Source organism: Nelumbo nucifera, chromosome 4 (genome assembly GCF_055504915.1).
Source record: "Nelumbo nucifera cultivar China Antique chromosome 4, China Antique-T2T, whole genome shotgun sequence".
In the NCBI taxonomy this organism is placed as follows: Eukaryota; Viridiplantae; Streptophyta; class Magnoliopsida; order Proteales; family Nelumbonaceae; genus Nelumbo; species Nelumbo nucifera.
In genome coordinates this window covers 31,723,834-31,749,879 of record NC_142652.1, presented here as the reverse complement: position 1 = coordinate 31,749,879, position 26,046 = coordinate 31,723,834, and the positions used below count along the sequence as shown (strand labels likewise).

At 36.4% G+C, this 26,046-nt stretch overlaps 2 protein-coding genes across 4 annotated transcripts; one reads left to right on the top strand and one right to left on the bottom strand.

Annotated features, from left to right (window-relative positions):
* Window positions 1–9,417: 9,417 nt before the first annotated feature.
* LOC104609924 (uncharacterized) lies at window positions 9,418–10,450 on the top strand. The gene is made up of 2 exons (XM_010276354.3): window positions 9,418–9,861; window positions 10,077–10,450. Exons 1-2 carry the CDS (start codon window positions 9,526–9,528, stop codon window positions 10,299–10,301), a joined length of 561 nt encoding a protein of 186 aa, XP_010274656.1. The 5' UTR covers window positions 9,418–9,525; the 3' UTR covers window positions 10,302–10,450.
* Window positions 10,451–11,985: 1,535 nt separating this feature from the next.
* On the bottom strand, window positions 11,986–18,545 carry LOC104609923 (protein WVD2-like 7). 3 transcript variants are annotated; one of them, XM_010276351.3, is made up of 10 exons: window positions 18,115–18,545; window positions 17,454–17,524; window positions 16,347–17,081; window positions 15,947–16,165; window positions 15,556–15,599; window positions 15,389–15,472; window positions 15,191–15,287; window positions 15,018–15,089; window positions 14,507–14,617; window positions 11,986–12,905 (listed from the first exon to the last, which is right to left on the bottom strand). In XM_010276351.3, the coding sequence occupies exons 2-10, from the start codon at window positions 17,487–17,489 to the stop codon at window positions 12,414–12,416; spliced, it is 1,890 nt and encodes a 629-aa protein (XP_010274653.1). In that variant the 5' UTR covers window positions 17,490–17,524; window positions 18,115–18,545; the 3' UTR covers window positions 11,986–12,413. The 3 variants fall into 3 exon arrangements, with proteins under 3 accessions (XP_010274653.1, XP_088759194.1, XP_010274654.1); XM_088903068.1 differs by having other exon boundaries at window positions 15,947–16,159; window positions 18,115–18,455; XM_010276352.3 differs by lacking the exon at window positions 15,947–16,165 and having other exon boundaries at window positions 18,115–18,455.
* Window positions 18,546–26,046: the final 7,501 nt, after the last annotated feature.

Genomic DNA, 26,046 nt, shown 5'->3' with positions numbered 1-26,046 from the left:
GTTTTTTTTTTCAAAATTTTAAAAGTATAGCAAAAATAGGTAAGTTTTTTCAATTTTTTAAAATATCTTGTGACTTCCTTTTTTCTTGAATGTTTAAATTTATGTTGGTCTACATTTCTTACGTTCAAAATCATAATTTTTTTGTGTTATTAATAAGTTTATGGAAATTTCATAAAGATATTTGGGGAAATATAAATTAATAAAAATTTTGAAAATGTAATTTTCCTCTGCCTATAACGACTAAATATGCTTTAGATCTATGGATTTATCTGTCATATCCATAGAGCAATTGAAGTTTATTCTTTAGTATTTTTTTGATTTTTTATATTTTTAAAATTAGAAATAAGTAATAATTAATTATATTTTATCATTTGATCACAACAATTGAATATATTATAATTCTATGGATGATCTATCATATCCACAAACCAATTGAAATTTCTTATTTAATAAATATTTTTTATTTTTATATTTTTAGAATTAAAAAATAATAATTAATTAATTATATTTTATCATCTGATCACAATGATTGAATATATTATAATTCTATGGATGATCTATCATATCCACAAAGCAATTGAAATTTATTCTTTAATAACTATTTTTTAAATATATTATATAATGTTTATTTATTTTTTATAATTTTTGGAAATAAATAATAAATAATTATTGATTATATTTTCACTTAGAAGTTGTGCCAATGCATGTTTTATGGTTGATAGGAGAGTTGGATTTTCCATCCCATAAAACATTAAAACTTAAGAATTATAATTTAGAAATTATAGTTAAGCATATGATTTTTAATGAGATCATAATTAACTATAATATATTTCTTCATAAAACCATTAAAATATATTAATTTAATGTATATACACCTCATTAAGGTTTTATATTTAGTTTTATTGATGCATTTTTATGATTTATTAAAGTATTTATAGTGTTTCCAAGCGTATCTATGTGTATCTTAATTTTTTTCCGATACGCATGCTTATCCAAGGCGTATCCCAATACGTTTCTTAAAATCGCCTTTCCGATACTTTGAACCTTGCCTATAGTGGCGTTCTGTAGGCATGATGTGGATCAATCCACACCACACTTTTTTATTCAATGTATCTCATATACATTTTATGAATAACCTACACAGTTAATCATGAATATCTAATTTTTGGATTTTATATGATAAATATATTGAAAAATGCATCAATGAATTAATATTAGCCAATAAATATTATTTTTTATAAAAATAATATTAAAATAATTAAAAATAAAAAACATATTTTAAATATTTAAAAGTATTATTTTATTATTAAAAATTAAAATAATTAAAATAATTAATATTTTATTGATAGAAATATTAAAATGTGAAACAGACAATAGGATTTCAACTTTTCAGGGAGAGTGTGAAGTAGGGAATTAAAAATAGACTGTGGACGGGCCAACTGAACAAGTGTTCATCCTGTAGACGATCCATGAGATGAATACGGTGTCGAACACCGCCTTAATTTACAGGGTACTCCTCTCACCTCCCAAATTAATATGAATCTCCATGGGCCCAGGGCCCAAGTCTATGTTTTGATATGATCCATGGTTTAAGGGTCCAAGTGTATCAAAGTCCAAGTAAGCCCATCTTATTGTAATATGATGATTCTATTGGCACGACCATCAATTTTACATGTGATTTATTAGCAAAGTGGACCGGTGTGTCATCATAATCCTATGCCGTAAATAACAGAACGAGACTCTATTTCACAATTACATTTACATGTGATTTTGGAGAGGCTGTCATTCACTCGTACCAATACTTTGAAAATTGCAAACAACCACAGACATTTTAGCATGGGTTACTTGAAAGCATTAAAATTGATTTGTTTTTTCTACTGGATGTTCAACGATGTGAATGATATTGTTTTCTAAAACAAATTAAGACAACTGCCATTGATATAGCAGGTGTTTATTTTCAAAAACAAAACCATTCACATTGTTAAACACCCTTGAAATTTGCTAGACAACCTCACCTAATTGGCAAATCTAAAACCTCACCTAATTGCCATTGCAGTCGTGCATTGGGAACATCTCCCTACTTATATATTTTTATTTATAGGAAGATATTCCTAAAATACAGCTAGAAGAGGCTATGAGAAGGATGTGAGGATGGTTATGTAAGGACCAAACCATTTTCTCCATTTGATATGATAAGACCCCTCGGGAGTCGGGATCTACCATGGTTTCATTCCTTTGGTCCACATCCACCCTAAACCCCCCATGTGTGCATAAAAGTTTTGATCGACTTATAACTCCTTTGCAACTCTACATCTGAAGTGCATTTGTTTTATATTGAGAAACACCCACTTTAATTTATCTTTGCTACTCCTTTCTTACTACATGGTGGCTTGAACAGCTTAATCAGGCCTAATCAAATCGAAGCCCGATTGAAAGTTTTTTGTGTAAACTAAATACCAAACACCTTTATTGTGTTCTATCTAATGCATCCTTCTTTTATAAATGGAATGACGAAAATGTCTACCCTCAAAATTTTTCTTTAATGATATATATTTATATCATGGGACCCATTTAATGAGGGGTTTCCAATCTCCATCTTCTCTACATGGAATAGGTGGAAGCTTTATCCACTTTTTCTCCCTCTTTATTTAGCTTCCGCTCTCAGTCCCTCACTTTCATTGCTTTTGTGAGCATGGACAAGACCAAACCTCTTTTATTTTATTAGTGCTTTCTATTGTGTGTGTTCTAGGGAGTAGTGAATTTGCGGCAGACCCATACGTATCTATCATTGAGTGCTCTGGTCGCAGGCAAGCCCATAACTTTACACAATTTGATTTCTATTCTTTATAGTGACGTTATAATGGTGTTTCACAAAAGAAGGGAAAAGATGAGGTAATCTCATTAAATCCCGGAACTTGGAGCCTGACTTTGCCAATTGCCGCCTCCAAGCCCTCCACCTTCTTTTGTTTTGCATTGTTGAGGGATTGCAGTTGCAACTTGCAACAAACTATTTACATGCATTCTTTCTTTATTGCAACCTCTTTCCTAAGGATGTTCTTGGTTTGAAGGAAAAGGCAGAGAAGGAAACGTATATAAAGTTTGTATAAGTTTTCTACCTTTTCCTTCAAACCAAACACAACCTAAATGTATTGAACAGTGAGCTGTTAGAAACATGAACCCACTGCCTTCTGGTTTGACCTCCAGTTTGGGCTGGTCTTTAAAAGATTACGAGCTGCCTAATGCACAAGGCTCCCACCAATGCAGGTCTTAAAAGATTATGGCCAATGCCTAAATGATCAATGTATAACTTGACCCAACTAGACCATCCTAAATAAACTTGAAAGTGCTCAATTCGAGTTCCATTAGGTTCTAACTTAATCAACCTGACCTTTGACTTTTTTTTTTTGATAAAACAAAAGGGGCTACATAAGGCGGGGGACCTTGTGTTTTGTTGGGCCCTCTTTAGGGATGTCAATGGGTAAAGTTTAGGTTGCATCAGGGTAGCTGGTCCCGTTGTAAGTGGGTAGTAAGGCAACGAGGGGATGATCTCCTTGAAGGACGAAGATGGAGCCGGTTCCGAATTGGAGTTGGGGTTGGACTCAATTCTCTGGAGGGAAAGGTTAGAGGATTTTGGTTGGGAGATTCTGGGGGTTCAAAGATCTGTCCCCTGCGGCTTGCATCTCCTCCTTTTTTATAGAGGAGATTAGAGATCCTGAGGATATAAAGAGAAAAGTCTAAAAGAGTACTACTTTTCCCATTTGGGAAGGAAATCTTGACTCTTTTGTCTGCCACCAAGCAAATTTCACTGGGGTTTCCCCAAATATCTAACGAGATCCTTTAAGAATAAAGTTTCTTTTTCTTCAAGGGTTCTTGCATAGCACGTACTGACTACATCCCTTCATGGGTTTTTTTGTGGCCACGTGTCAAAAGTGAGATCTTTGATTAGATGACATGTTTGGGCATGTTGGCAGTTATCTTCGAGATGTCTCATCATGGTTCACAATGATTTTCAGAAAGTGTAAATCAACTGCGAGGAGATGTCCATGTGCTCATCGCGAGTTCTAGAAGACCTTTTATGTCTATCACAAGTGTGTGACAATGCCTTGTACTCATCGCAAGCCTTGGATGATACCTTATGCTCATCGCAAGTATGTGGGCCTTGTATTGCCTCTACAGAATGCTGTGATGCTGCTACAGAGGCTCATTAGTCATTTTAGTACCCTGAACATTGTGTATCGTTCTACTCATTTTGGCCGTGGCATTCTTCACACCTGGGATTTTTTCATGTAGTTTTCATCTACGGTTTCTGTCATGAATTCCATGGCAATGAACTACATGTACTTACACCCTTACCGATAATGGAAAAACAGAACTACTTCTAATTTAGACTGCATAGGTCTGTAAATACTAGACCTATAACCTATCCTATTATTAATCAAGTTCATAGGGTCTATAACTGATAAAGAGCCAATCGGTTTATAGGTAGCATGTATATAAACATGTAGAACCAATCCTAACCACCCAGACCCTATTATTGGTTCAAGCTTTAGGCCATTGGTGGCCTTTGCTTTGTTCAAGTTGCTTTTTCATACCTTTTCCTTCAAATCAAACATAGCTTAAATGTAAGCTACATTATTGACTGGAGGATAATTAAAAAGATAAATCCTGTTGTTCGGTGTGTTGTGTATTCATGCAAGTCAATCCAGATTTACTACCCACAAATTGTTCTTATATCTCCACCTACAAAACACTAATACCGTGTATTGAGAAAATCTCTCCATGAACAAAAAAGAAGATATTCTTAATGCACAACTGTAATGTACCGTGGATAAAGATTTGGAAACAACTCGTGGGCAAGAGATCCGAGCCCTGTGCAAGGCAAGTATAATAACCCGACAACCAAGTAAATTCTGAGCATTTGAATTTTCAGAGTTAGGTGTAGAACGCCACACCCAAAAGAATGGCCAATTAATTTCATATATGTAAAAGTCCAGTGCTCCCACAAATGTGGGGTCTGGAGAGGAACACAATGCTGTTTCTAAGATTTGAACTCTGATCACCCAAATTGAAATGGAGCAATCCGAGAAGCTGTTTCTAAGATTTGAACACCGGTCACAAATCCAATGGTTGTGCCAAAGCTCACCCTCTCATTCCATGTGTCAGACTACTAATTTAACATCCCAATCATAACTTTATGTAAAGACTTTTCATTAATTAGAGGGATTTTTTTGCTTTACATACAATGTTTGAATGTCAACCTAAAAAGAGAACAGTTTTCATACAATGTCGGTTACGTGTTCATTGGTTGATGCAAGCCTTCCTCTCCAAGTGTCAAGTGGGACCCAACCAATCTGACAAGTTATAAAGACCCTACACCACATGCTGTTCCTTGGCTGAAAGTTGAGATAGGGTTGATATCGTGGACCAAGTGACTTGCAATAACAGAAGAGTAGAATTGTCAGGTAAATCTAAGTGACACAAATTCAGTGTGTTAAACATAGGAGAAATACCAAGTTCCAATGGCAACCAACAAACAAAAATATAGACATGCTGAGAATGTATATATGAAGTAAGGAAAGAAAAACAAATATTAACATTAGCACAAAAAGATTTGTGTGGAGCCTATGTCTATTGGTTATAACAAATTACAAAATTTATCATATAAACAAATGCTAGAGATACAAAGATGAATAACTTTTTCACATATAGAACCTTTCACTCTTACAAGGCTTCACAGAAAACCCTTGTTGCAAAATATTCCTAAGACTTCCAACTTTATTCAACTACTCCACATTCTCACCTAATCTTTTCTTTATAAGATACAAGTGGGTATTTATAGTATTGGGTAACTTGAATTCAGTCCTCGTAAAAGCGTTCTTTTACTTTACGCACATCTCCTTGGAAATATCTCCACGTCAATCTATCTATTTATCTATCTATCTATATAAAACATAAAAACAAAAGTCTATACGGCCGAATGTATTTGTCAAATGAAATATTTTCTATATAATCTAAATGAAATATTATAATCTTATAATTTCCCTTTTTATACTTTTAATCATTACCATTACAAATTTAATTAATTTCAATGATACCATTGGATACAACAAAAATAAAAAAAAATCATTACTTGTTATTTCTCTTCTTCCTCATATATATCTGCTACTAAATATATAATTATTTACAATGGTACCATTGCTATAATTATTTAAAATGACGCTACTAAACTTCCACCTTTTTTCATATTTGTTAAAAATTGTCTTTATCTCTCATTTTATTTATAATCGGGCCGTATTGGGTCGTGCCATGCGGGATGTGTTTCCCTCCCCTAGAATACTTTAGGGGGTTGGCGCAGCACAACCCTTGGCCCAAGCCTGCATAGGCCGCTTGTATTGTGCCACAGGCCGGGCTGGTCTGCGGGGCAAGTCTTAGGCCAGGTTTGGCCATGAATCAGGCTAAGCCATGCTTTTTTTTTATTTTGAAAAAAATAATGAAAATTTTAACATAAATTATAATAAATAGTCAAACAATTTAAAAAGATCTTAAAATTTTATTTTATATGAATTTTGATGTGTACAATTGTTTATATATGCAATAGTAAAATGAAAATAATATAATAAAATTGAAAATAAAAATATATATATTAATATATTATATAGTTATTATATATAATATACGGCATGAGCCCGTGTGGGCCCATGCCGTGCCACGGGCCAGGTTGGTTTATGGGCCAAGTCTTAGTCTAGACTAGGCCACGAACCGGACGAAGCCATGTTTTTTCTAAAATTTTGAAAAAAATAATAAAAAATTAGACAAAAAATTAAAGAAGATGTTAACATTTTTATTTTAGCCTGATCCCGCATGGGCCCGTGCCATGCCACAAGCTAAGCTGGTTCGCAGGCCAAGTCTTAGGCCAGGCTAGGCCACGGATCAGGCTAAGCCTATTCATGGGCTTGGTAGCCCAGTAGTTCTGCCTGACCCTTTAACAACGCTAAATTAATTAATTAAATAATTTGAGATAATCTTTATTAATCTTGTATTGATAATACATAAAGTTTTATTTATTTACTTATTTTACTAAATTATTTAACTAGTTAATAATTTAATAATCTAACAAATTATTATTGCTAGCAAAATAAGACATAGAATTGTGTGTGTGTATATATACTCTCTCACTTGATTATCTACTCATCTCATTTATTTATTAAATTAAATTAATTATTATTTAACTATTTCCAATTATTTCACTATATAAAACAAAACTACAATGACAAAAGTCATCTCTCCCTCTTTCACTCTATTGCCCGATGGCCGTGATTATTTATTTAATCTTTTATTTTATCAATTAAATATATTATCCATAAATATTTATTTATTTTTTTAAATAATTTCTTTTTCCAATAAACTTTTAATTAAAAAATTTACCATTCGTAAAATTTTTTCTTATATAAGAATTTACCTTTGACAAGTAAAAAAGTTAAAAACATACAAATACGAAAATGTTGCCAATGCATGTCTGTAAAAATAAAAAGATTATGAAAATGGTATGAAGATTATATACATTTGAACATAACATGGAACCGTACCACAGTAAGGAGGCACTCGGCATCCACCACAAAGAATTTTTATTTAGGTAGATGTTTTGTACGTTTTATTTCAGGAGGTATCTACAGTACTCCCCAGCCTGGTAAAAACATGTCAATATATACAATGATAAAATCTCCGGCCTCACAAGTATGAGAACATGAATTAGAGTCTGTGTGATCTGTGATTAGTCCATCCCTCCCAAAATAGCTGAGCTCATAGCATTTTTTTCCCTACAGTTTTGATACAACATCGTTTTATTATACTTGAACTCGACAGAAAACTAGTTTTACCGGTTAATCAGCCAATTAGCTCACACAAACCACAAAAAAAAAAAAAAAAAAATCAAATACCAATCAATTGGGACCTGAAAACAACATCACCGGATCACTGTCACTGTTTCGACCATCCGGTCCGATCTGAATTTGACAACACCGTACAATATGGTTTATTACTTTATTAATTGATAATCTGAGACTCAGTTGTGAGTTGGCCTCTATTGACAAATAATGCGCACGCACAAGTACACACCAGCTTAGATCAGATTGCAGCCCGAATGAGTTGATATATTTGTTGGCATTCCCCTCTTTCCGCGTGGCTGGTTTCAAACCATAAATGGCTCCTTAATCCTTTGGCCATTTTAATGGCCACAACAGATTACTTCCAAGGACCACTAACCTTTTAGCCAGGTGGGCCGATGACAAAACCTCAAATGCATCTTGAGACTTAAGCGCATTCTCGTCTCGAAAAGACATATTATATATCTTGATTATTACTGAAACACCCTTCATAGTTCATCATAATAACCACATCTGCTTTATGAATTATTTCTTTGATTTTTATAAGAGTTGCAATGCAACCCCAAAAGGCCAAAACCACTTGTTTTGAAAACTTGGGAATTGTTCAGTAAATCAGTTTCGTTTCACCCTAAAATCGTTTTTGGGTTAAAAATTGTTGACTTGATCAATAATCCTCTTACCCAAATAGTCGAACTGTAGACTCATCAAATTTAACAATATTTTTTAACTATTGTTACTTTTTAAATCAAAATAAGCCATCCATCCAAACCAGACAGACAGTCGGACTATTTGACCCACAAACTAATGGTCAAAACAGTTTCGGGTCCGGTCCGATTTGTAAATCCTTGTTGATTACTTTAGGTGGGCCACGATTTTCTTATCACCCGCTACGTGGTTGAATTTTTTTTTTTTTTTTTACGCCTAAATCCTCTCCTGGTCTCAAAGGCATAGCCACAAAACCAAGACACTTCTTTACGTGAACAAAAGGTTCTTGATGGTTCTTTTTCCAGCCTTTTCTCATCCTTTTCCCTGTAATAATTTCCTTTTTTTTTGTTTAACACAAGAAGGCCATGAATCGTCCGTTTTAGATTTTTCTTGGTACATCTTTTCCCGCTGAAATTGAGAAAATGAAAACCAGAGACGGTTCACTTTCCCCACGTTTGGTTTATACGGCTTCTCATTTATTACCATCTAAATTCTCTCCACCACAATATCCGACGGCCCACAGTTCTTGTTGCCCTTAACCATCATTGGGATTTGGGACACTTGCAAGGGTAGGAATGTAGGATGGGATATGGAGACGTGGAATGGGGAGTTCAAATCAGCCCCCACAAGATTGTCCCCACAATCATCCTGGTGGGTCCACATTAGAACCCGTGATTACCGAAATCTAACCTTACATCATGTTCTGTTGATTAGTTCACACTTCACAGCAGTGCTTGGTCTCTGTAAATCCAACCGTTAATCCCACTAAAAAATAGAATAAAATAAATAAATATAGTCTTTGGCTCTATATAACCCCCCCATTGATTTTACTGGAAAACGACCACCTTGTTTCCCAAGAAAGCTTATAAAGTAAAGTGCGACCAAAACGACCGAAACCCTACTTTCTCTCTCTCTCTCTCTCTCGCGCGCGCGCGCCATGCTTTCTTCAGCAGAACGCAGCAGCTCAGGGTGGGATCCTCATCATCACAATCATACTTATTGTTATTATGATGATCAACCCCATCGTGATCATGATGATGATCAGCAGTACGACCACCACCTTCAACTTCCAGTTCAAGAGCTGAAGTTGGGATTGTACCGGAAGAGACCCAGAAAAATTCCGGCAAGGAAAGATGAAGAAGGGGGAGAGATGGCTAAGGTTGTGAGGGGGAAGAAACATGCGACAGAAGGCCAGATGGTGATCTCAAGAGTCTGCGTCGACTGCAAAACCTCCAAGACCCCTTTATGGAGAAGTGGCCCTGCTGGTCCTAAGGTACTTTTATAACAGTTTAACTCCTTCACCTGCTTCTACCTTTTTATTCATTTCTTTTTAATGGGTTTGTGCTTTGATTTCTCACCCCAGTTAGCCATCTTTTAATCTGTTTTTGCTCCTTTGAGATGTTCTCTTCCCCTGCGTCTTGAGCCTATGGGTATCTAAGTTCATCGTCGTAAAAGTGCTGAATCTGTTTTTCCATTGTTGGGCTGCAGTCGTTGTGTAATGCTTGTGGAATCAGACAGAGGAAGAGGAGGAGAAGAGAACTGAATATTCTTAAAATGGCCGGAGGCGTCACCATGGAAAAGAGGCAGAGCAAGGTGGAGGGAAAGAGAACAACGCTACACATGTTACAGAGGAGGAAATTTGAAGGAAAAGAAGAAGCAGAGGCAGCACTTTTGTTGATGGCCTTGTCTTGTGGGGTGTGTGTTCATTCATGAAAATTAATGATATATTTTTATTATAAATAAAACAAAGTTTTGTTTATTTATGCAAGAAAGTGATGAATAATTGAATATAGTGTTGTTCGGTTGGTCTCTGTCACCAAAAAAAAAAAAGGAGCAACACAGAAAAAGGTTCCTTCCTTTTATATTCTTTCGCTGTTTTTGCGTTGTTCTTTTATTTGTGTTTGCCAAATAAAGGAGGATGGTTCCGTGGTTTGCGCCGCTGCATCCTTCCTTGTTCTCCACCCTTTTCTGACCGAGACCCTTTTTAAGGTATGGTGCGGCTGGCTGGGCAGGGAAGGTAATCTGGTCATTTAAACAAAGTAACACTTTGATGGCATTTCTGTAGTTTTAAGTAACAATTGTGGTGTTTTAAGTCTCTAACCATTATCAATGTTTGTAACCGATGGCCCGGTAGCTGTCTTTTTTTTTTTTTTTTTTTTTTTTTTTATGCCGGTAGCTGCCTAGTCGTAGTTAATTTTTAGAACTACAACTATTGATAACACTCGTGTCCCTCCAAATATTGATAACACCATATGCACGACGGATACTCAAATGAATTTCAAATGGGCTCCCCACTGGCGCGCCCCACGTTACGTCCATCTCCGTGCATTGGGAACATCGCCCGTATTCAGGGGGAGAAGTTCTCAATGCGCAGATGGGATGTGCTGTGGGGCGTTTGTATCTGAATTCCACTCAAATTGACTATGTGATACAAGAATGAAAAGGCAAAATGGGATTTTTGGGAATACAATATCATGGTTCCAAATTTTCTGTCTACAACGGTATTTGAAAATTTGATTTAGATAATTCGAATATTTAATTGATTGAATTCGAATATTTTATTCATATTGAATAGTTAATAGAATTTGAATTAGGATATGGCCTGATTTGATTCGATAAATATTTATTTATATATTTATTAATTACCTGAAATAATTGATTAGTTGATTTTGAATCAAATCGAATATTTAAATATTTAATTGGATCCGAATTTGATGCTATTCGAATTTGATTCGTTTACACCCCTGAAAAAACCATGATCCCAAACATGGCCTAAACTTTGCCTTGTACACTTGTGGAGTCTAAACCTTAATATAAGGATTCAGAGGTTCTTTTTGTTAATGTTTTAATACATTTTACATTAGAAGAAATAGTGCATGAGGGAGATTCTTTCAGTTCAAAACTAGTATTAAGCATTAACTAACATTATTGACTGGGGGCCTGTGACCATTTATGGTAGATTCGGCGGTACCCAATTGAGCATTTGAGGAGTTAGGGATCAGGTAATCACAGATGGCAAGCACATTGAGTAAGCACTTGGAAAATTTTTTAACACTCCAGCCTGCCCTTGGAAAAGATTAAAAACTAACTTTTGATAGTGTCATAATATTTATGAAGGTTCTCATTTGATCTGCTGAAATGAAATTTACAACATGGCATGCACCATGTCAGCATTTGTGTCATCAATGGTTTATTTATCGCTTTGCACTTATGCTGGTGTGTATCTATCAGAACTAGGTCCTCTGATAATGTGTTATTGTTTACCTGTCAGCGGGAAGTCTGCTGGCAACAGAGACTACTATCCTCCTGTTGCCAGCTTGCAGGAAATATAAGCAGTCCGACTTGTACAATTTGCTTGGAAAAATATGGAAGAAGATGCAAATGCTGGTCAAAATACTGGCACACAATAGAAACTTGTTCAATTAAATAGGGTACCTGTTGCATGGACCACAGATCAAACTTCCATAGAAAATCCTGCAATTAAAAGTCATCCAAATTAATGGTAATTTGTTCGATGGACCACAGGTACCTGTTTTATGACACAGTGAATGCATGCTTTACATGATAAGCAGAGACCCGCATTTCTCTGGTAGCTTGTTCAATGAATAGGGATGACCAAACAATGCTTCATAGATAATGGGACAGGAGGGAACTGAAGGAGCTGTAAGGGAGGTTCCCATTTCAAGAACTCCCTGAATCAGCCACCGTTATTTTCTATTCCAACTACATGTACAATACATACTGGATGCATTAAAATGAAGAATAACACAACTGCAAGTAGAGATACAAAGTTGGCTCCTAGGGGTCGGGGGGGAAGGGTTTTGATTAGGATGCAACATCTACCACTAGATGGCCAATTCCGGACCCTCCGACACCCATACCCATACTAACCCCCTTCATTGACTTCCTTACCACATCGCTGTTGCTGCTGCGCCCGACTCCCTCCACTACCCGCCTCTGCTCGAGTCTCTCTTTCTTCACCTTACCAGTCTCTGATCCCTGTTGTTTCTGCACATTAGGATCCTTCACCTTCTCCTTTTCTTTCTTCCCTGCTGCCTCCGTTCTCTTTCCAGTTTGTGGAGCATGGTTTCTAATAGGTGATGAAGTTGGAGAGCTTCCACCAACTACAGTAGGCACTATTGTAGGAAAGTCAGCTGCTTCCGAGGGTTGTGGTTGAGCAGTGGCATCTGCAGATTCACTAGCAGAGAGGTTCTGGTTTCCTGCTTTTGTAGATGCTTGTGATCTGGATGCAGTTCTACTAACTGGACTCGTGGTCTTACTTTGCGATTTAGTTGGTTTCACAGTATTTGATACAGCCTGAAAGAAGAGATCAGTAACGGTCAGTACCATAAGAGAGTTTGCTAAGATTCTTTTTCTTTGCTACAAATTATTCTATTTTGACATATATGTAGAAATCAATTAGGAAAACTTATCTATTTGGAGTGACAAGCTCTCCAAGGTAAGATGGGATTAGAGATGGTAATTGCCAGTGATTATGGGGTGCATGCATGCTTTTGCCTTCATGTCCCCTGGTCAAATAAATTACATCTAAATACAGGTAAAAGGTAACACACACACACACACACACACATACACACACTATTAATACAACATAAAATGAAACTAAAACATAAATGTAAGTGGCCCATATTCTTTTATTTCCTAATATTTATTGAGCAAATTGAGGAATGGAATCTTGTAAGGAACTAGAAATGGTTTACATGTTGATGTGAGAACTGATTTACTTCAAATAAAGTTCAAACAGATATTCTAGCCTGGTCAAACTTTCCATTCTTCAGGAAAACCAAGCAGTTACAAGCATTTTTGTGTCTATGCACATGGGAGTTAAAAACTCTGTTGGAATACAATTTTGGGATTTTCAGGAAAGCCATAAAATTCATTTCTAGTAAGTTGATATGTGCCCAAGTTGGTGAAATTAATCCAAAAGTAAAATCTAAATAGCTAGCCAGAACAGTAACCTGAGCCAATCCATGAATTAACCTAACGTTCTCAGTTCAAGGCAAGGAGATTCTTTCTTAAATGGAACCCAACCCAGTTCAGGTTGGGTTGAGTATGGTTTGGTTTTGCTAGATCAGAAAGGCATGGTTATGGTATCATACAAGCTAAAAGCAATTAACAAGTGCACAATGAGACTGAAACAGCATCGCCAAAGTTACCCTGTTAACAGGGTAAAAGGAAATATCAATATAACAACTGTAATACAGAATAAATTGTCTGGTTATGGTTGTGCTGAGGAACCAGGGCTTCGAGCTGGAAGTCAACCTAATCTTGGATTAAGGTTGTGTTTCCTAGAATAGTCCAACTCAAGGTCCAAAACTTCCACAACCGAACACTTAATTTGGAAGAGATTGAGGTAAGCTCATGTTACCATTTTTACTAGCCAAACCTAAGAAGGTAGTGCAAGTAAGAATCACCACCAAGGGATAAAAAGAACAACAAATTTTTCCGCCTTTTTAAATTTATCGTATGATTCTTTAAGAAATTGGTGGGAGCCCTCGTGCACTGGGCTGCCTTATGATCCTTTAAGCAATTACTTGACCTTTCATAATCACATTGTAAACATTGTTGGACAGTGCATGTCAGAACTTTCAAACATCACTGACCCTAGGAATATGTCAGCCATCCCCATGCAGCACATATTTTAATAGATATCTGATCATGCAATGTTAACTGTTGTAAACATAACATGTCTAAAAAGGAATGCTTAATGCAAATTACTAAGGTCATATTCATATTTGGCAAAATAAGGAATAAAAATTGCAAGGTTTTTCCTGGGAGTTCCAAGATGTTCATGAGTGCAACATGAATATCTAACATATCCAACTTATGAACATAAAGTTGTCCATGTCAACTTTGACTTTTCCTTGTATAAAGGTATATACACTTTTGGATTGTACCTTTTTGGCATCAGAGCCTTGTGAAGCAGCTCCACGATAGAAAGAAGGCATGGGTGTTGCTTTGAAGTTGAGACTTCTGCGAAATTGTTTTATCTCAGCTTCTGTCTCCTCCTATAGATACAGTAAGTAATACAATTAGTCTCTTTATGGTTAATAATAAATAACTGAAAAACTCTAAGATGGAATACTTAAAAATCATTTACATACTAGAAATGACAGGGTGATTCAGATGAACCAAACATAAGCATCTACTTTATTTTGTATAATATGAGATATATATGCAAAAATTTTGGCATGTATCTGCCACAAGAATCTTACAGAGTACAGTGTCTCACAGATGAACTTCTGAAAACTGGAATTTCCTTTTACATGAATAGTAATTGAAATACCAAGGAGTAAAATACTATATTATGAAAATTAATTCTTGTTTTATTGTCTAAAAATTCATCCAGAAAACTTGGCTCCCACCAGGTTCAAATATATACACTTCAATGGAAATCATTCCATATACCTGTGTTCTTGCTTGGATTTCATTCATCTCAACCTCTTTAGCATGCATTTTTTTCTCCAACTTCATATAGAACTGGATCAAGTGAGGGACAATAAAGGATGAGTAACTCTTTCAGGTCTAATACCTTATAGCTAAAACAAATTTAAAATGAATCAGACCAGATGTTAACTTGCCTCTTTTCTCCTTTCTGCTCTTTCATCACTCTTGAAGACAAAGACTGCGGAACTTGATTTTATGCTTGTCTTAGACGAATTTACTGTTCTCTTGGGCCTACATTATCAAAATTTTAGTCAAAAAGATCAAAACTGAACGATTTATTTTCAGGACCAAAAAGTAAAGATATTTTCTTTACAATTATGTTTCTCACAAACCTATTTGCAGTCTGGCATTCTTCCTTCTCAGAACCAGCAGGTTGAGACTTACTGCCTACTTTCTTTGCCCTTGTATCTTTCTCACTGTTACAAAAACAAGGTGAGTATTCCAGTCAGTAACTGATGACATATGATACAGTTTGGTAGTAATTGAAAGGATGCCATACCTTTTATTTTCTTGATTTAATTTTGTCTTCAAGTTTTCAGAATCCTATGAGGCAACACCAATCCATAACAAGAATTAATAATGTTATACTGAAACTTCAATTTTTGATAACTGTTGCTAATTCAGCAAATCTGATTAAGCATGTTTGGAAGTGCTTAGACTTCAAAAGACAATGCCTTGATTTGCCTTGTCATTATTATGGTAAACTCTAGTTATATGGATGCATGTATACTTATCTCTATCTGAAATGTAAGCTATGAATGATCATCTTCAATAATGTTTATGGCCTAGAATTGTTTCACTCCAGCTTTGACTGTCTGTGACTAACTAAATGCCAACAACATGATTTAAACAATAAAGAATGAGGAATCTTGATATCACCAGATGGATACCTCTCGTTTTGAAGTTCTGGTTTGAGAACCAATGGCTGGTGAAACCTTTTGGGGAGAATGTTTATCTGTTCTAATTCTTACTGGAGTCTCTTTTTCGATTCTCCTTGAATTCTTTGAAGGCTTTGACACTTCACTTGAAATCTTTCTTGGAACCTGAGTTACTGTTACCTGAGCCCTCGGTTTGGGTTTGACAGTTTTCGTTTCTGCCCTGGCCTTTACCTAGGTCAAGTTATCGATAAGAGTAATGCAAATGACAGAATCATAGCATATAATAGAAATTATGTTCCTATTAGAAAATCCCTACACAGAATGCTTGGTACAGTTAAATGGGCATGTAAGAAAGATAAAGATACACCAACACACTAGCCCTTGTATGAACAATTACAGTGAAGAATCTAACCTTTAGAGATGACTTTTGTGAAATTTTCAAGCTAGGACTATCAGCTTTCCCCACCATGCAATTACTTTTGGTCGTGGATGGGTTGGTGCTTTTAGGTAAGGTATCCACATTTTCTACTTCACTAGCAAGTATATATTTTACTTCCATCTCTGGTTCATCCTTGACCAAAAGCGTGGTGATCTCGGATTTAATTTGATGTGTTTCACCAGGTTCTACATGTTGTAGACCATCATCTGAGGGTTCATCGACATTATTGAGAAATTGGTTTTGTTCCATTGTGTCAAGTTCTACAATTTGATTATTACCACCCAACACTGCATTTTCATCAGTGAGAGAGAGTTCCATCTGAAATTTAGGAGAAAATTCCTCACCCTCTCCATCATAACCCGTCACATCATATTCTCCATGGTAATATGAACCATGTGGGCTTTCATCATAGTGGGCAAAATAGCTTCCTTCATTAGTATTCTCCAATTCTTCCATGTAACTCACATGGTCAAGGACATCATTTTCATCACTTTGGTACTCTGTCCCACATGAAATTTGCCGTGGAAAACCTTTCTTCTTAAAATGAGCTTCAAAGTAGGCTTTCTTCTTAGTGACAGAACCTGGTGTTGAGTATTTTTCAACCTCTTCAAGGTACCTATTATGTGAGAAGGAGGATCTCCTTTCCCAAGCCAAGGATTCACCTTCAAATCTTCCAAATGATATGGAACCAGAATGTAAAGAGCCTGCCTGCCAGTTTTGAAAGAAAAGAAATAATGTAACTGCAGATTGCATATGATAACATAAATTTGGCTTTGCAAGAAAGTTTTATATAGAGAAAGTAATGTACAGGAAAAATCATGGCTTTGTATCACTAATTCATAAGCCAATTTCAACCTGTAAAATCTCAAGTTTAATCATTAAATCTCTCTATAAAGATCAAACCAGATCACATATCTAAGATTCCAATACAAATAGCAAGGTAGTTCTTTTTAAGACTTGAAATACTCGTAAAGCATCTCCACTCAATACATAATAAATCAACCAATTTAAGAATAACGTTAACCACAAGTGTTTAGAAATGAAATGTGATTAGATCCCTACTTTGGGTGAAGACCAAACCTTAAAGCTAATGGGTTCTTCGATCTCTCCAGCCATGAGAGGCCAAATCAATTCTTACATTCCCCAAATACCTGTAGATTCACGACAACAAATCAAACTTCTCAGAAATCACTTTTGACCTTAGATCCCCGGGAATTATCAACTAAATCAACGAAAAAAATCACCAATTAAGAACTTCAACAACTCTATTAGCTGAAAAACTTCATTTGCAATATATTATTTAATAATGATTTCAAATCTTGGACACTCAGGTCCTTTACTTCAAAAGAGCCATAAACTTCTCCCAAAACCAAGAAAAATAGAAATGAAAACTTTGCAAGTATTATAGTCTTACTCTTACATCTTTGAGCTTAATCAGCTCAAGCCTATGACCAGCCCCTCTTAGCATTAAAAATCAAATCTTCCGTAAGGTATTCATCAAACAAAGTCATGAATCTGAATTAAATGAAAAAACTCAAGAACAGACATTGCAAAGTTTATTTGGTTCAGTGCAACAATAGTCTAAATTACGCATCTCATCACCTACAAGTCCCATAGTAGTGCGGAATCCCACGGATCAAGAGAAGTACCATAAAAAACAAAAAATTCACCGTAAAAGTAATGCAATTTCTTTTTCTTCTTCTTCGAAAAAACAAATACTACAGTTTCACAGGAAGTATACCTTCAAATGTATTGAGTCAAGGACATTGTCTCTCATAGAAAGCGAACTAAACTTGGAAAACAAAAAGAAACGCTCCAAGCGTTCAATGGTGAAATCGAGCAACAACAAAAGAAAATCTCTTATAAATCACTCTGCAGCTGACAGTATCTGACGATACAGAGCTCGAATGCAAGAGCTTCCTTTGATCTGTATGAATCAAAGAGCTTCGGGATCTTGTAATGACTCAAGAAAAGCGTGTAGATCAAACAATTTGGGAATCTGAAGCCTGCTTGTAAGACTGGACTAGGAATGAAGAGTTTTTCTTTTCTCTTTAATACTTAGATTTTTCTATCATGTGAGATGAGACTTCCAATCTAACGAGATGCTTAATAGGTCCGCTCTGTGCTGTCTCCTGCTCTTGTCTTCATCCTGGGAGAACAGCTTGCTTCTCCACCGTCAAGTGTCGTCAAATCGCCGTTAATATGGTTAGCCATCATACGGACGGCATCCATTGGCTAGCTCCAAGATCCTGATTGGAGTTGAAGGTGGCCCGCGTTTCTAACGGAAACCGTCTGAACAAACTGTCACTTAGTGTGATCCCACGTGGCACCCATTTTCTCCCTCGTCGGTTCTTCTTTCGCTCCCTCTGACTTCGGAGCTTCCTTTACTCGCTAGAGTGAGTGATAAGCGGAGGCAAAACGTGCTGCCAAGGCAAGGAATTACTGTACGGCTTCCTTTTATAGACCTTAGTTACAGAACATGATCTTTAAAATGTAGTGGAAGTAAAGAGGTGAAAGGCACCCATCCTTCAATGGGTACCCGAATGCACTACCTATAAGACCCGATTAATAAGGGCCTATACTCATATATTAGGAATTAGGATCAGCCCAACCCCAAAGTTTCGTTTCTTTTCTAAATAATCGGCTCTACACGCGGCTATATGGACCCGACCCGACCCGTGTTGCATTTGCATGTGAAATCAAGGTGGTGGTGGGTCCTACCTAGTAAAGGAAAAAAAGGGTCAAAGAGTAATGGTGTTAGACAACCTCTTTTAATGGGTCTAACAAGTATAGTGAAAACAAAGTTAATATTATCCAATGATTAAGGGGCCATGATTAATGGGCTTAACATTTGTTTTTCTTTGTAAAGGTTGTTTATAATTACCAGGTCCAGGCCCATAAATCATTAATTGGGTCCACCTAGGACACCCAAAAGGTCTGGCATAAAAGGTAAATCAGCTTCAACATAAAGCCAACCTAAAGCTCTAGCTTTTGTTTAAAAAGATACAGATGAACAAGGTACGCTATGCTTGTCTCGTGACTTGTGAGCTGTGGACCTGTGGTCTGTGACTTGTGCTTTTTTTTTTTTAATTTAACTCGGACCAGACCACATGGTCCATTGGATTTCCGATTCCAAAGCTAAGGTTTTTCTTTTTTCTTTTTTGCAATGTGTACTGTTTTCTTAGGGTTGATTCTCATTAGCCTGCGTTTGGTGAAGTGTAATTTTATTTGCATTAATACAAATGCATGGAAGTGCAAATGAAAAGAATGTAAATTTTAGTTAAATTTTGTTTAAATAAAAGCTTTGAAACAAAAAATAAATCAGAATTTACATCCAAATCATTTGCATTATCGTAGTTTTGCATCAATACAAATAACATTGCACCGCAACCAAACACATCCAGAAAAGTCAGTAGTGAACAGTATAGACTATAGAGAGTGAAACTGGTTATCCAATTTCAAAAACATAAATTTTGGATCTTGAAATCAAGAAATCATTTTATCTTTGGAATTGATGGATCATTTCTGGTCACGTATCATATTTTTTTGTGCTAACTACCTCGTCATTTCGTCTGCTCCTAGGTGGTCGATGACTCAGAGGCTGAAGTGGAGCTCTCTAGTGTAGCGCAACTTGGCTGCTCCCTGCAAGAGATGATCTGCTTCATCTTTGTAGACGACGGACCTGGTTGATCTGTAAGAACTGAATCAGAGAACCTGGGGGTGTTTACCCGGCGAGGTCACTCCGATGGCTAAATCAGCACTTAGTTGTGAGCTGAAGATGATAATAGAGAATGGGAGAGCTAGAGGCCAGAGACTACTTTCCTCTTTCATCATTTTTTCTCATCATCCCTTCGCCTTTGGGGGGTGAGGCCTTTATATACTGGAGTCCTCGTGGGTTTGATGGAGTAGTTTCTGGATTCCCGCTGTGATGGGACCTATTTTCGTGTTAGGTGGGGATAATGCCACCAACTGGTAAGGTTACCCATTCCCGCCTGAATTGGGGAGTGGGTGAGCTAATATAGCCGTTACAAGTCACAATCCCGTAAAATGCGGGGCACGGTGGTGAGATCCTTGGAATTATCACGCGGCGGTCAGTCTGACTGGGAAGTGAGTTGCCTGTAAGGTGCCAGGCTGCTTGGTGGCGAGCTGCTTGTGAGGTGCCGAGCTGCTTGGTGGCGAGCAGTCTGTAAGGTGCCAGGCTGCATGATGGCGAGTTGCCTGTGAGGTGCCGAGCTGCTTGTGGCGAACTACTTGTGAAGTGGCAGGCTGTTTGTAAGTGCCAGGCTACTTGGAAGCGAGCTGCCTAGTGGTGAGTTGCCTGCGAGGTGCCGGGCTGCACCTATCTGTCATGAGGCTACACCTAGTTGTCACGAGGTGCCAGGTGTCACAATGTCATTGGAGGGTCAAATCCGCCCTCATCAAGAACTAAGAAATTTCATTTTGATTTAAGAAAACATTGGTGGAAAAATGGGGGTTGGATGATTTTAAGAAAACATTGGTAAGCTTCCCAGTTTTTAGTGTTGCATTTCCAAAAAAATGGGTTTACATCTCTTTCCAAGAACAATGTTTTCTTAGAAAGACTTTTATAGAGTATGTAGGGGATATTCTCTAACATAAATTGTATTTTTTAGTGATTTCAAGAAATATAGTTTGAATTACCCATCAAGAAATAGAAAAGAAATATGGCTTGAAGAAACAATATTTTCTTAGAATAAAGGCACATAAAACCTATTTTTGGTCATGAAGTGTTTTCCCCCCAAGAGGTGAGACTAGAAATGCGTTCTTGAATTTCTATGGAGAATTATAATTTCAGTTTCAAGTATGGAAAACTAAAATAAAATATGAAAAGTTTCGGGTGAGCTTATTTCAGTCAAATTTCTGAAAATTTGCAATTTCATCTTTATTTTGTCAAAATTTCAGAGGGTTCTATTCTATCAACATCAATAAAAATAACATAAAAATATCATAAGATATTAAAAATATTATTGAAATAAGGAAACCTTGTTAAAAGTTATTGCCCGAAATTCCCCAAAAATTTCATTGTAGATCTAGAGTCCCAAATGCTTAATAAGGGCCTTGCATGTATAGTTGTGGCCTCACCAAGGGTAGGGTTAGATTAATTCCTCAAAGGCTTTCATAGTTTTAACACACTGCAGCAAAAGTGGTTTGGGTGTTGGAACTATAATAAAAAATATTTAATCTTATTGTCTTTCTTCTTAGGCCTCATTTACTTTCAGTAAGTTAGTTTGCATTTACCTACATTTTTTTATTTTTCTAGGTGAATAAGGCAATGATCATTTTAACCATAAAAATTCACTATTAAAAGGGCATTTTTTGTTCCTTTCAAGTATTAGCAATTTTCTTCTCAGGTGGGAAAGTTATCTATCCACCTACGAGATTGGGAATCATTTACCCGGGTAAGTGATACCCAGAAAAATAAACTTTCCTTGCCCCCCACATAAATCTGAAAAAAGAACATGGCTTTCTTGGTCAATTCCATTGACTAACTTTCCCCCTCTCAAAATCCAAAAAAAGAACGCCCCCTTAACTTAACTGACATTAGGAGTGTAAGTTCAACTAATGTACGAGAACTATAATATAAAATTTATTTAACCTTATTAACTTTCTGCTTAGCTGACATTAGGAGTGTAAGTGAGCTGAGCTACTTGCGAGCTACTCGAGTTTAGTTTGCTAAGTATTTGAATTTGACTTGAGCTGAGTAGTTAGTTGAGTCAAGTTTGAGTTTTGCAATGCTTGGTTCAAGTAGGTTGGATCCCGATAAGATGGATGAGTCCATGTTTAGATGCTATTAAAATAAATTTTGACGCTTCGTGTGTAAATGGTCACTGCTCTATAGGTTGTGTTGCAAGGGATCACTTGGGAAATATTCTTGACCTAAAAGCCTACAAAATCGGATTTACCACTGTTAACTTAATTGAAGCTTGGGCAACTTGGGAGACCCACAATATAGCAAGCAATTTTAGAAACAGGTACATCATTATTGAAGGTGATTCAAAACTTGTCATCAACTGCCTCAACTACAAGACCAAACCACCGTAGAGATTAAAGCAATATCATTGAAATAGCTTGGAAGGAAAAGTTCAGTAAGAACATGTTTTTCAGAGAAGCAAATATAACTGCAAATTGGTTAGTTAACAAAGCTCATGAACTTTCTGTTTTGAATGAGCTGATTTTGAGACCTTTAACATTAATTTCTTGCTTAAATTTTTGGGAACGTGCTACCCGCGGAGCCGCGGTGCCCGCCGCTGGGGCTTCCCTTTGCATATCCAAAAGAAATGCTTTTCATCCATTGATGCCGGCCCACTTTGGAATTGGAAGGCAATGAGAGAGATTCTTGATGACCCTTGACATCAAGATTCAAGAGCCAATGATGAACATCACATCACACACAACAAAACCATATGCCAAATCTTAGGCTATGTTTGGTTTGAAGGAAAAAATAGGAAAAAGAAGGCAAAGACAGGGAAGCCTTTACAAACCAAACATAGCCTTATGGTCAAGGAAATGTGCTGCTGCTTATCAACGGAAGCTTTGGCTTGAACTTGAAGAAAAGAGTTACCAAATGTTCTCCAAATTAAAATAAAGTAGTTTGGTGGATGTATATGCATGTTTACCATATACGTTCTAGGTATTGGCTCAAATATCACTAAAGTATAAGTAGATTTGGTAGAGGCTGTTGGGTTGTTAGTTTGTTAGAATCATGTTTCGTGGAAGACACTTAACCTGTTGGCGTTTGGCCGTGGTTATTGATCATTGGCTCTTGGTTCCAAGCTTCTATCTTTTTTTTCTTACTGCAGCATGAGTTTCAATGGAGGTCCATACCATCAAGCTCAATTTTTGCCGGGTATTTCTTCACAGTTATTCCCAAAACCTGCTTCTAATTAACTACCATTCTTGTATCTTTTCAAACCTGATATCCGTTTATCTGAATTTGATTCGTCTGATCATTGTTTTTTAGGTGCCGAATTTGATTTGGAGCTCTGATACAAGTCTACAACCGAAAGCAAGATTGTAATTATCAATCCCTTAGGTGGGGGGACTCTATAGGCACACATGCCAAATTACAAAAGGATGTGCATTGATTTGTGCCAAGAGACATGATTTACTTAGAAAGAGTCAGACTCCAAAAGGCTTAATTATTAACTGAAAGAAGTCTTTGCTGAGTTTATTAGATGTAATTAATGCATGGATATTTATTCTATTGGAGGCAGTTAGATAAGTGTATGTATATAAATGGCCCTGGATGACCACTGACCATGCACAATGGTTGGGGGCCCAACTGTACTTCTCATGGCCCTTATTTCATGGGACAAGCAATACAAGCCATGGAGGTGGGTCAAAAACTATCCTTGAATATGGTGCATGTGTGGGCCCCACTAAAGCATTCCCCTTTGAAATGGTGGACCATAGGACTAGTATGGAATTATGGATAGCCAATCAAAAGCAAAAGGGTCCTTTATTTGTATGGATAACAGATAGACTAAAGAAAAAAAAAAAAATTAAATCTCTATCAGTTAGAAGATAGGTACAACCAAAAGGGCCCTTTATTTGAATGAACTGCAGGGTACTGAAAAAGACATTATTAGTTATTATTACACCTTACTTATATGTTTAATTGGTTAAACTTTCCTCAATTCTTTGTGTATATTTTTGTAAATTTAAAAGATGTACAATTCAGCAAGGTTCAAAGCATCTGAATCCAAAGAAATGCACATTTTAAAACATCTATCTATATGAGTGTATCACAATTCTCAGAAAATCAATATAATTTGTATTAATATTTATAAATATATAAATTTTAATAATCATTTATTAACAACCATCCAAGAAGAGAAAATTCCTAAAAGTTAAAATCATACTTATATAACTATAACAAGTAATTGGAGCATGGTGTACTGATGAATTTGTTTCTTTTCAGCCTAAAAATAAAGGTTTTATTATTTCCGATTTTCAGATAAAAACTATGGCTTATAGTAATCAGGGGAATCTAATGGCCTTGAAGGTTCCAACCGGTTCAGTTCAGTTGGTAAGGTCTCTAGCTGGTTGTTATTGGAGACATGGATATGCTGATCACAATACTCTCGTCACATCCATATGCACATAACATCACATTCACGTATTGAGAACATCTCTCCTTGAATGACAATAAATAGTATAAGAGATGTTCCCAATGTAACGATAGAATTGTGTACACTCAGTAGGTCTAGCTAGGTTTCTAATGAAAGGACTAGAATCACAAAACTAGAGAGAAAATTGAGGCAAATTTGCATCAAAATATTCTAAATTTTTAAAAAAAGTAAAATAAAATATAAAAAAAATAAAGATGTAGCAGATATTGCGCTGTACAAATTGAAAATTAATCATGTGAGGTGAGCTGGTAAGTGGCGGGACGGTCCTCACGTGCTGACTGAGGCACAAGGCAACCCATGTGAACTGTGAAGACACATCCAAGATCCAGTCAAAGCCTTCAATTAGTAAGTATTTCACAGTGGGAACCCATCGGTGTGCATCAAATTCTAACGGATAGTTATGGCTCCTATCAGTCCAGAAGAATACAAAGATAGTGATGGTTCATGCAGCTGTTTGAATGAATGGCCAGGGAGGGTGGGACCCTTTTGCTTTCTTACCTAACATAACCTTATAAACTTTTAGAGAGAGAGAGAGATGTGGACATGTTATATTATAGTGCATAGCATCCGGGCCATGCCATTTCTTGACTGTGCCACCTTGCCAACTTCACTTTTATTTAATTCATGATGTAACGGATAATGAGAGAGAGAGAAAGAGGGGGGGGGGGGGGGGGGGGGGTGGATCACCTAGGGGAGTATACGATAGTGGGCTAGTGGGCACTACTGATGATGGTCTGATCCACCTGGATTAGTGAATGAACCCTGTTAACCCCAATTGTTCAGGTACAAAATTGAGGGAGCGGTTTATTTTGTATGGGGTTGTCAATGGATCAGTTCATGATCTAAAATGTTGGATCAATTTTTTATGAGAATTAGTATGTGTTTGGTTTTATTTATGTTTATTGAGTAAACACTGCCACATAAGTGCCCCATCAGCAAAGGCCTCATTATGTGCATTTGTACGAATTGATGTTTGCAAAATATTGATTTTTGCATGCCTTTCTTGTTTTAGGAAACTTTATTTTGGAGCTTTCTGAAATGGATAAGCATTTATTGGCACTTTGCTGATGTGGTGTCTAATGGTGCCTATGTGTTATAAACACCATCATTAATTGCTTTTCTCGGTTTTACAGTCACATAAGTATAAAATATTTACTCAATAAATAGAAAATAAATCAAATACATACTTAATCTAGAATTATTCCAACTTGATTCAATTAAGATTCGATCCCACAAATTAAGAAGTGTGGGGAAAGCCATCTTTTGTTGAATTTTTAATGACGTTGCATGGATTAGAATGGAGCTAGTTGATTTTATCAATTAACATGATATTCAAATTGAAACAAAGTTTTTATTCTAAGGCAACCAATCAGAATTGATTCAATCAATTACCCCATACCAATCGGATCCAACTTGACTCTAGGTCTTATACTGTGTCCAACTCTCAACAACCTATTGACACAGCGTTTGTTTACACAACACTCAGTTGCAGATGGCTTGCCAACTGTTTCTTGTTCAGAGGA